We start from the raw sequence: 11,877 nt of genomic DNA on the forward strand, positions 1-11,877 counted from the left end.
CTGCTATTTGGTGGGAGGGGGAAATGTTTTAAAGCACCACATACTATTTATTTAATTTTTTTTCTTCAGCCTCGTGAAATGTCACTAATCTCCGCACGGTTCTTCTGTTTTGACTGCGTTGTTCTGTGTGTTAAATATTTAAGATGGATTAGACAATCATCAATATCTCCCCACTAATGGCTGAGCACCTCAGTTTGATAGAATTTTACATGGTTGTGAACCTACCAGATGTTTGACATTCTTGGTCAAGCAGTCTGCAATAAAGTCAGTACGGCCCAAGTTGCGTGCCCTTATACATTGTCAAAAGCATTGTAAATGTAATTCCAAGGAAAACAAGCCGAACTAATCTTATATACAACTCTGGCACAGAAAACACTCATTTTTCTTTTCCTTTTTTTTTTGTTTTTGTTTTTAAATTATTGCAGTGTTGCAAGCGTATTACATAGCAGAAGTTTGGTCTTGTGATTCTGAATGTTTTACATTGCAACAGCGTTGAACGTGTGAAGCATGCTCAATTACTTTTAGAAACTGTTAAATTGGACCTTGAAGTTGTATTCTGAGTTCTAAATGAGAAATGTGTTGCAGTGTTTAGAACGTGTTAGCAGTAACTCTTGTGCTTTGTTCCAAAGGCAACTATCCTCAAGCACTAGAAGACTTCCAGGAATGTTTGGCTCTGCAGCTCAAACATCTTCCTCCTCACAGTCGTCTGCTGGCTGAGACCCATTACCATGTTGCCACAACCCTGTGCGACATGGATCAGTACAGCCAGGCCATTCATTACTACAACAGCTCCTTACAAGTGATTGAGAGCCGCCTGGGTAAGACTAATTTCTTTGTTAGTTTTATACTACACCCCCCCCCCTCACGCGCCAAAGTAAAGATTTAATATGTAAAGGCTATATAATAGACCTGGAGTTGAACACAATATAGTTGAAGGGCTGACCCTAGTCTTTGTCTAGCTATGTTGCAGAACTTGGTAGATGCAGCAGATGGCACCGAAGGGACAAAGGAGGCTACAGCTGAGATGGAAGAACTGAAGCAGCTTCTGCCTGACATTGGAGAAAAAAATCAAAGACGCTAAAGAAACCCAGAAAATGGCCAGTGCTGCCTCGGAGGCCATCCAACAGACCCTTGTAGGTCCACAGTCAAATAAAATGCTCAACATTTTGTCCTTTATTTTTCATATTGACTTGAAGGGTCACATTGACCTTTTTGTTTATAAACCATTTGGGGTGGGTGATAAACATCGCCCTCGACATTGAGTGTTAATACTGTCTCGGGGCCATTGATTGGCTACAAATTACGAGGAAGTGAAATCCTCATTCGGTGAATCCGCGTGCATGGTTTAAGTCACGTGGCTCTGTAGCAGCAGCTTAGCAAACATTTATTTTTATTTTTTTCTCTCTCAAATATGGACAAGTCTCCCATCTTGGCAAGTAATTTAATAGAAAGACCCAAGCCTGGAAGCGATTCAGCATTGGATAAAACTGACATTGCTCAAAATTACAATATAAAAATGTGCTGCTGTGACGGGCAGTTCCCTGACAATTCTATTCCACCACAAACCATTTGAAGGTCTAGGACTCCACAAGCACATCTACTGCTATAGAAATATATTTGAGCAATACACTCATGAAACTCTCGACAAGTTGAGTCCCATTGACAGAGCAAGTGAACGGTGGCAAGCCCTCACCAACCCATCGCTAAAAATGTATGCGAAGGCTACATCTTTGCCGAGGTTCTTTCACGCGTGCCTTGCCGGAGTTCAAGATGGATGGGGTTGGAACCCACCAGGTGTCAGGCCAGATCCAGATAGTTGACCATTTTACGGTTGTATTTACATTTTTACACAAAATTTGCTTCTCATTTAAGTTTGTCCATTTTTAAAAAGTGGCAATATATTCATTACCTAACAAATGTAAATGCACCCGAATTAGCTTAGAGCTAGTTTTCAACTTCAGTCAACTTGCCTTATGATAAACACGATAGTACAAATAAATAATAGACAGAGCATCAGGCATCATCAAAAAGCATTAATAAATACAATAAAAGGCTAAATTAATACCAAATACAAACAATGAAACAGAACTGCTATTCATAGTAGTCTTGCTAGTGGTTACCTAGTTGAGCATAAACAAGCCAGACCTTTACGTTAAACTTGATATGATGGAAACTGGTTGATTGTGGGGCTGTATTATATTGTTGTGATGCTCTGAATGAGAATACTGCTGGACTGGATGATGTTCTTGAAAATGGAATTGTATCATCTCTTTATCAGCACCTCTGGTAGCTGATTAGAATTTTCCAAAATTGGATAGTGGAAGAGGAGCGGAACAATGTAATTAATTTTATGAAGTGACTCCAGTGGCTTCAGTACTGTGGTCTGTGCATTGGACAAGCTTAACATACAGGATGAGATGTGGCACTCAATGATAAAAAAAAAAAAAAAAAGTTTATTGCTGCTGTTGACAGTGTGTCTCTAATATGCAAATTTGAAAGTGAACTTTATTTTCTTGCAAACTTTGAGTGCTCTAAAGCTGAGATTTGTGTCCACGTTGATACCCAAGTATTGGTCTTCTGTAACGCTTTGTACCTTCACCCCACAGACAAAGATGTCTGGATTTGTAAATGAATTGTTTTGGGAAAAGAACAGAGTTCAATAAGGTTTGACTGTAAACAGCATTGATTCAGCCAAGATGTAATTTCCCGAATTGCATCAGTTAGTTTAGTTGCAACCTCCCCTGATGTCATCCGATGCTCCAGAATAACTATCATCTGGGAGAGATCATGTCTTTAATACACTTGCTAAATAAAAGTAAGTGGCCATAGTACAGAGTCTTGTGGAATGCCAGTTATCTGTAAAACCATTGTATACATGATTAGCTGTTTTGACTACCCAGGAATGAGATGTGAAGTTAGGATTTTATTAGTCTAAAATAGTCTGTAGAAAAAATTAAGTAGTTTCTTTCATAGAACTGAGTGATTAAACGGGTCGTCGACACTGCTCTTGACCTATGTGGCTGCAAATTATATTTCTTCAAGGGAGGTTTTGCCCCAGGTTGTCTGAACTGTTTTCTTGGAATTATGGCTTTTTATAAAACGGCGTCTTGCTTTGCCCCATAGCATTTATCACACTTAAACCCACCACCATAATTTTATGAAGCACATCCGCTCTTCAACAATTCAGCATAATCTTTAGCAAGCATTGTCACATAATTTTAGAAATGGTTCAGCAATCTGATACATTTTGATACACACATTTTCCCACTTAAGTCGATTTAGCTTCATGGCAACGCTTAAATTGAAAGCAATAAAAGTACTTTTGCATCCCGAAATAGGTGTCGGAGAGCAGAAGCCAGCATTGTTGCTTTAGATACACAATTGTGTAAACAAGTGCCGTAAGCATAATACAAAAGTCAGACTAGCCAACAGATTATATAAAAGAGATGTTTGACTATAACTTAATGTGTTAATTGTGGATTGTTTGCCCAACATGCGGCGGCACGGATGTTGACTGGTTAGCACGTTGGCCTCAGTCATGGGTTTGATTCTGTGGATGGTGTTTCGTCTATGTGTGCCCTGCAATTGGTTAGCAACTAGTTCAGGGTGTCCCCCACCAACTGCCCGAGATAGCTGGGATAGGCTCCATCACCCCCGCGACCCTTGTAGGAGAATCGGTACAGATAATAGATGTAAGGATGCCCAACATGTCTCCTCTGCCTGACTGTGTAGACTCTGTTGCCATTTTTAAGTCTTGGGTCGTCATTAAGGAGAGAATTAAATAAATTGTCCAAAATATTCACAAAAATCAATTAAAACAACCTATATAGCATAGGTGTCAAACTTGAACTTGAACCGGTCTGCCACATTTCATACGGCCCGCAAAGACCATCTTCATGTCACGTGCTAAATTATTAAAATTGCAAGTTGTCTTCACTGTTAAATAAAATGTGCCGTATTTTCCGGCCCATAGGCGCTCTTTAAAGTCCCGAATCTTCTCCCAAAACGCGCCTTGTAAAGCACCTTGTAAAGCGACACGCCCATTATATCTACTAAGCATCACTCGCGACCATCAACCCTTTTACTCATTGGGCTCTTCAGAGTGCATGTTAGCATAGCCTGCTGGACAAAGCCTGAGTCATCTATGCTGCTAATTGACCGTGACTTATACATTAAGTTACTATGGTGTTTGGGTGATGGTGTAGGAGAAAGCTGGACAAAAGGGCAGCTGTCCACAATGTTGTAGTCTGTCTTATCATTTATGTTATTGCAAGCAAGAAACGTCCCAGGTTTAGACAACAGACCAAAAGCCCAACGCACAACAGCACATCTCTCCAAACAGCCATGTGATTGGCTGAGTCTTAGTTTCTCCCATACGCCATTGCTGTTTAGCTAAGGCTGAGTGGCTCCCAAGAAGCCATTGCTATAATCTTTTTGTGTTATTTTTATTTCTTTTCGGCATATTGATGGCATGAGAGATACATGTTTTGTGTTAATCTCATTTCTTTGTTTCATTGTTTGCTTATAAACTGAGTTTTTTTTTTTTATTTGAAACCGTGACTCTAAGAAGTGTGGTGACCAGTAAAGTCCCTCCCCTGACGTTATCGAGTAGACTGCTGCTTTGTCACCCTGTGTGAAGCTAAAGACTTACACAGTGACTCCTGACAGACCGCTCCTCACTTGTCTCTGTTCTGGGTTGACAACTCTGGCATAATGGACCTGTTGCTGCTTCTGGCGTTAATAGCGGCGCTGACCGTGCTGGCTACACTGGCGGCCATGACGGTGCTGATGTCGCTGGCGACGTTCGTGGGAATGCTGATACTGCTGGCGTTGCTGGCATTGCTGTCGCCGCTGGCACTGCTGTCGCAGCTGAATTTGCGGTTGCTGCTGCTGTTGCTGATGCTGCCGCTGCTGCTTCCGCTGCTGCCGTCATTGCTAATGCGCTGATGTTGCTATAACTGTTGCTGTTGTTGCCGCTTTTACTGTTGCTGTTGCCGCTGGTGTTGCTGTTGCCGCTGGAGCGGCTTTTATTGTTGCTGTTGCCGCTGGTGCGGCCTTTACTTTATGAACGTCTGATTCTTTCATAAACTTCTCTCAATTTTTAAAACATTCTTTCAATGGTTTTCTTTTAGCCTCAACCAGGTGCAATTCCAGAATCTAGTATTCTTTCGTTCATTTTAACAAAGTTTCATTTGCATCTTTCTGAAAGAAAAGCAGAACACTTTTTGGGAACGCCTGGAACTGAAGAGATATTAATATTCAGGATGTTCCTAGTGAATAATTTTAGAATTGATTATTCTACTAATTCTCCATTGAATAAAATGTTAACTTTTTTAATGACGCATAAAAACCACTTGGAGAAAAAAAATGTCGGAGAACCTAACGACATAAACTACTGTACTTATAATTCACAGCAATTATAAATGGTATGGCGGGATTTTATTTAACTCCCCAAATAATCTCTTTAGAAAATTACCATTTCCCATTAAAAATCATGCTGACTACAACAAAAAATATTAAAAACTGAGAATAGATGAACAGTGAGTATGTGAGTGTACACTGTCCTCTCATTTTTGAAACCCACGCAGTATAGCACTCAAGTCACCAGTATTTTATTTATAAAACACTTTAAACAACGTATAACAACCATTTTATGAGTGCTGTACATTGAGCAAAAATAACAACAAACAATAAAACAAACTAATAATGAAGACAGTGAAAAGTACAAAAACAGTAAAACCAAAACCAAGTCGCACGCTGCTGAGTCAAAAGCCAAGGAATAAATAGGTTTTACGATTAATTTTAAAGATGGGTAGCAAGTTATGTGACTGGCACTTTAGCCTTCCGGTAAAATGTTCTGAACTCACAATGTATTCTTCTTTGTTTGTCATTGCATTTGTCTTGTTGGCCACCAGGAGGTGCCACTTTTACACCAGATCCTGCACTCTTGGACTTCAGCCAGTCCAGTCCTGAGGATGAAGACCTGTACAGCACTCGCTGATAAAACTGGCTATCACACATCTCATCCAGATTGACACACACTGTTTTTCGTCAGAAAACGCTAAAATTCCTGCCGCAACATTTTACTTTGTTGAGTAAAAACCAAAAACATTGGGTTTAGATATTTCTGTGGAAGAACAGATGTGTGCGTGTGTCCTACAGATGGCCGACTGTGTAATTCTGACACTCAGCAACTATTTGCTCATATGCTGCAGTCCTGATTGCACAATGCAGCTCGGCAACATGTTGAACAGTTGGAATGCTCTATGCCATCTAAAATGATCATGAAAAAAGGATGGATCTAAAGTTGTGCAATTCTTTTCGCCAAAAAATGTCTTCACTTTTTGAGCAAAGAAGTGAAATAAAGCTATATTTTTCATGGACTCATGTTCGAGTGTGTTATCTCCTTCCACAACAATCAATTAACCACAATTTCTATGAATAGAAACTGTTGTGGGTAGTTCATTTTGAATTATATAAGAGAAGAACGCTGAGGCAGGCTTTGACTGCCTGAGCAAACACAAATTTGGACAGTGCTTACCTGCTTTTATTTGCACAATCAAACAGGATAAGACTGAGACAAAAATTGTGCAGTAGAGGGAAAGAAGCCTTTTATGGAGGCATAGATAAAATTCTCCTCTTAAAAAAAACCCTAATAGCTCATCAAAAAAAACTACTGTATATTTTTACCACATAAAATAAAGATGGACCAATTTGTATTAATTTAAGTTTAGATTACCGTATTTTTACGGCGCAACACCTGTTGAGAGTGCTATTTTCTGTCTTTGAAGCACATACTGGGCGCGCTGCCTTCCAAGGCGCTAGCTCGGCTGCTATTAGCTTAGCTATTGTTAGCTTAGCTACTCGCGCTGGGCCTTTGCGCTATTGAAATTGCACCATTTTTTTGACAGTTACCATAAAACCATCGGCAATCGCTGTCACTGACAACAACTGGAATCAATAACAAGTGTCTTGCCAATAGTCAACGTTAGGGGAGGGACTTCACTGGTCATCACACTCCTTAGAGTCACGGTTTCAAATAAAAAAAAAAAAAAACTCAGCATAGAAGCAAACAAGGAAACAAAGACATAAGATTAACACAAAACATGTATCTCTCATGCCATCAATATACCCAAAAGAAATAAAAGTAACACAAAATGATTATAGCAATGGCTTCTTGGGAGCCACTCAGACTCAGCCAATCACATGGCTGTTTAGAGAGATGTGCTGTTATGCTTTGGGCTTTTTGTCTGTTGTCTCAACCTGGGACGTTTCTTGCTTGCAATAACAAATGATAAGACAGACTACAACATTGTGGACAGCTGCCCTTTTGTCCAGCTTTCTCCTACACCATCACCCAAACACCATATTCGCGTAATGTATAGTCACGGCTGGCTGAGTGGCTCTCAAGAAGCCATTGCTATAATCATTTTGTGTTACTTTTATTTCTTTTGGGTATATTGATGGCAGGAGAGATACATGTTTTGTGTTAATCTTATTTCTTTGTTTCCTTGTTTGCTTCTATGCTGAGTTTTTTTTTTTTTTTTGATTTGAAACCGTGACTCTAAGGAGTGTGGTGACCAGTGAAGTTCCTCCCCTGTCGTTGTCTAGTAGACTCTTGCCAATACCCCTTATGGGCAGAGTCATTGTTAATGACTCTGATTGTCAGTTGTGAGATAACATCTGTCATTGAGATGGGGGGATTGCCTATGGTATTGAGGTAAAGTGAGATGCAATTGACTTTGTCAGCGTGAGTGGCCGAGCTATTGCCATGCTAACCGCAGCGGAGCTACCTCCTTGTGTGGCGGCGCGCCCAGTGCATGCTTCAAAGACAGAAATAGCGCCCTCAACAGGTGTTGCGCCCTGGTATATAAGAGAAGAAAGCTGAGGCAGGTTTGACTGCCTGAGAAAACACAAATTTGGACAGTGCTTACCTGCTTTTATTTGCGCAATCAAACAGGATAAGAATGAGACAAAAATTGTGCAGTAGAGGGAAAGAAGCCTTTTATGGAGGCATAGATAAAATTCTCCTCTTAAAAAAAAACCTAATAGCTCATCAAAAAAAAACTACTGTATATTTTTACTTTATAAAATAAGGATGGACCAATTTTTATTACCGTATTTTCACAGTCATAGGATGCGCTGCCTCAAAGGGCGCAACACCTGTTGAGGGTGCTATTTCGGTCTTTGAAGCATATACTGGGCAAGCCGTTAGCTCGGCTGCTGTTAGGATAGCAATAGCTCGGGTGCTCACACTGTCACAGCCGGTTGTATGTGACTCACTTTACCTCAATAACATAAGCAATTGCTCCATTTCAATGACAGATACCATGGCACCATTGACAACCACTGTCATTAACAATGATTCTGCACAATTATAGGTATAATGACAGTTGTCTGCTTAACAACGTCAGGGGAGGGACTTCACTGATCACGACACTCCTTAGAGTCACGGTTTCAAATAAAAAAAAACTCAGCATACAAGCAAACAATGAAACAAAGAAATAAGATTAACACAAAACATGTATCTCTCATGCCATCAATATACCCAAAAGAAATAAAAACAACACAAAAGCCACTCAGCCTTAGCTAATTCCAAGCAATGGATTCTGGGAGCCACTCAGACCCACAATCCCATAGCTGTTTAGAGAGATTTGCATGGCACTTTAAAGAGATGTGCTGTTATACTTTGGGCTTTTTGCAGTCTGTTGTTTAAACCTGGGACGTTTCTTGCTTGCAATAACATAAATGATAAGACAGACTCCAACATTGTGGACAGCTGCCCTTTTGTCCAGCTTTCTCCTACACCATCACCCAAACTCCATAGTCACATAATGTATAGTCACGGTCAATTTCAAGCATAGACAACTCTCACTTTGTCCAGCAGGGTGTGCTAACATGTACTCCAAACAGATTATTGAATTAAAGGATTTATGGTCGCGAGTGGTACTTTGTCCATGTAATGAGCGTAGTCACCTTACAAGGCAGCTTTGTGCTTAGGGGAAAATTTGGGACTCTAAAGTGCGCCTAATGATTAGGCTGCTCGGTTTTTGAAGCACATATTGGGCGCGCTGCCTTCCAAGGTGCTAACTCGGCTGCTGTTAGCTCAGCTATTGTTAGCTTTGCTACAGCTATTGTTAGATTTGCTACTCGCGCTGGGCCATTGCGCCATTGAAATTGCACCCTTTCTATGACAGCTACCATGAAACCATTGACAATTGCTGTCACTGACAACAACTTTAACCAATGACAAATGCCTTGGCAATAGTAAACGTCAGGGGAGGGACTTCACTGGTCACCACACTCCTTAGAGCAGGGATGTCCAAACTTTTTGCAAAGCGGGCCGGATTTGAAGTTGCAAAATGTCGGGGGGGCAGACCTCGGCTGACATTCACTGCATAAACAACAATATATTCAAACACATTTTAGCAAGCGATTCTGTGTTTCACATTTTGCTTTTTTATTTGCATTTAAACCATCAAACATGTATTTTGGTTCATTTGAAATATGAACATCACATGCAATTGAATATTTGCTTAACTTTTTATTCTTAAACAGAAGTAATTATACTCTTGAGTGCAAATAATATTTGAACATGAATTATATTATGAACATGAATTATATTATCATCATGGGAGTTCAATGTCCACAGAATTTTTGAAAAACAGAAATGATTACCACAAGTGCAGGACTAATTTGATATATATGACATATCAAATATAAATGTTGATTGAAAATTTTATTCTGGAATGAAAACCGACAACTTGTCTGAATTTGTGACTGAACAAAACAAAATTAAGTCAGTTATTTTAATGACAAATGACTTGCCTGCATTAATGTGACGGGTGATACTGAGATCTGGACTGCAGCACAAAGGCCAGGTCTGGCTCAAAGGCAGAAGTATTATGGCGCAAGATGTCTCGCAGATGAGAGTCTGTGAGCCGTGTCCTCAGACGACTCTTATTTAAGTTCATTACAGAGAATGTCTTTTCACACAAATACGTCGACCCAAACAAGCTCAACATTTTCTTAGCAAACTCTCGAATCTCTCGAAACCTGCCTTTATCCAGCTCTCTGTAAAAGTTGGCAAGAGAAAGTTGCTGGTGCCGACTACGGCTCTCGGCGTCACACTGCAACTCAATGAGCTCCAGCTGTAAATGGGCTGGAACATTGTCTGTGTCCACGGAGAAAGGTGATGAAAAAAGAGCGATGTCCTTCTCAATAGCTGCAAAATCCCGAAAGCGTTGTGTGAACTCTTCAGCCAAAGATTTCATATCTGATGCGTACCTCTTCGGTGTCTTTCAAACACTTTGAGCTTGATTCCAAAGGCTTTGATGTGTGAAAATAGTTGGTTTATGACTCCGTCTGGTCGCTGGAGACTGGAGTTCAGGACATTAAGGTGCTTTGTAATGTCAACTAGAAAACCCAAATCAGCTAGCCACATGGGGTCACTTAGTTCTTGCATAGGTTGTCCCTTTTCAGCCAAAAACTCACAGATTTGCTGCTAAAGAGAGTAGAAGCGCGACAGTGCAGAACCCCGACTAAGCCATCGCACGTCAGTGAAATAGACAACATCTCCATATTCTGCATGAACATCGCTGAGAAACTGTTGAAACTGGCGGTGGCATAGCGCTCTGGAGCGAATATAGTTAATAGCCTTTATCACCGGTTTCATAACATGTTCGTATTGGAGATGTTTGGCACACAGAACTTGCTGATGAATGATGCAATGGAGTTTTACAGCGCTACCCCCTTCTTCACTTACTTTGTTACATATTAGTGTCGCTAATCCACTTCGTTCGCCAGCCATGGATGGTGCGCCGTCCGTAATAATCCCAGAAATTTTATTCCACGGGAGTTTTAAGTCATCCACGGCAGCGCAAACAGAAGAGAATAGGTCTGTTCCTCTCGTTTGGGCTTTCAGGCTCTGCAGGTCAAGTAGTTCTTCAGTAACGTTCATTTCATTGTCCACTCCTCTCAAAAAAATAAGCAACTGGGCAGTGTCCGAGGCGTCTGTGCTTTCGTCGCAAGCCAGCGAAAAAAAATCAAACTCCTTTCCTTGGACCCCCAATTGTCTTTTGATGTCTGACGACACTTCCTCAATCCTGCGTGCTACGGTGTTACGTGCCAGGCAAACTTTGGCAAACTCTTGCTGCTTCTCGGGACATATTTTCTTCGCCATAGTCATCATGCAGTCTTTGATAAATTCACCCTCGGTGAAAGGTTTGCAATGCTTCGCGATCAGTGTTGCTACCTCGTAGCTAGCTTTCGTGGCATTCTCATTTGACTCTCGGGCTCTTGCAAAATACTGCTGCTGTGAGAATAAACCCGCTTCAAGTTGCGCCAATTTCTTGCTGCGTTCCTCCCCGGTCAAATTGTCATACATGTCAGCGTGTTTCGTTTGGTAATGTCGTTTGACATTGAACTCTTTAAAAACAGCCACGGTCTCTTTGCAAATGAGACAGACACAGTTGTTACGTATTTCTGTGAAGAAATAGTCCAATTTCCACACATCTTTGAAGCGTCGACCCTCGCAGTCAACTTTCCTTTTTTTGTTTATTGTCGCCATTTTATAAATTGGGGGTAAAGGTCACCCGGGCTGATGCCTTGTAGTGATACTGCCTCTAGTGGGTAAATTAAGAACAGCAGTTAGGAAGAGCGCGCACTCAGTACTGTATATGTGCGGGCCAGAATGTATTAATTTTATTACAGAGGCTGCGGGCCGGATTAAGTTTGACCCCGGGCCGCATTTGGCCCCCGGGCCGGACTTTGGACATGTCTGCCTTAGAGTCACGGTTTCAAATCAAAACAAATAAAAAAACTTAGCATAGAAGCAAACAAGGAAACAAAGAAATAAGATTAACACAAAATATATCA

The 11,877-nt window shown here is 40.8% G+C and overlaps 1 protein-coding gene across 7 annotated transcripts in view; it reads left to right on the forward strand.

Moving 5' to 3' along the window:
* LOC148337898 (uncharacterized) overlaps positions 1-11,877 on the forward strand; it is a 30,863-nt gene that overhangs the window by 7,474 nt on the left and 11,512 nt on the right. For 5 of the 7 annotated variants that reach the window (XM_088293343.1, XM_088293339.1, XM_088293338.1 and 2 more), the window contains exons 6-7: positions 630-818; positions 960-1,133. In XM_088293343.1, coding sequence (XP_088149469.1) covers positions 630-818; positions 960-1,081 — 311 coding nt within the window. In that variant the 3' untranslated portion in view covers positions 1,082-1,133. Of the gene's footprint in view, positions 1-629; positions 819-959; positions 1,168-5,915; positions 6,026-11,877 lie in introns of those variants that run through there. The other 2 variants (XM_088293341.1, XM_088293340.1) reach the window with 2 other exon arrangements.

The sequence above is a fragment of the Idiotropiscis lumnitzeri genome, chromosome 4 (genome assembly GCF_059441095.1).
Source record: "Idiotropiscis lumnitzeri isolate Australia: NSW breed Sydney's pygmy pipehorse chromosome 4, RoL_Ilum_1.0, whole genome shotgun sequence".
NCBI classification, from domain to species: Eukaryota; Metazoa; Chordata; class Actinopteri; order Syngnathiformes; family Syngnathidae; genus Idiotropiscis; species Idiotropiscis lumnitzeri.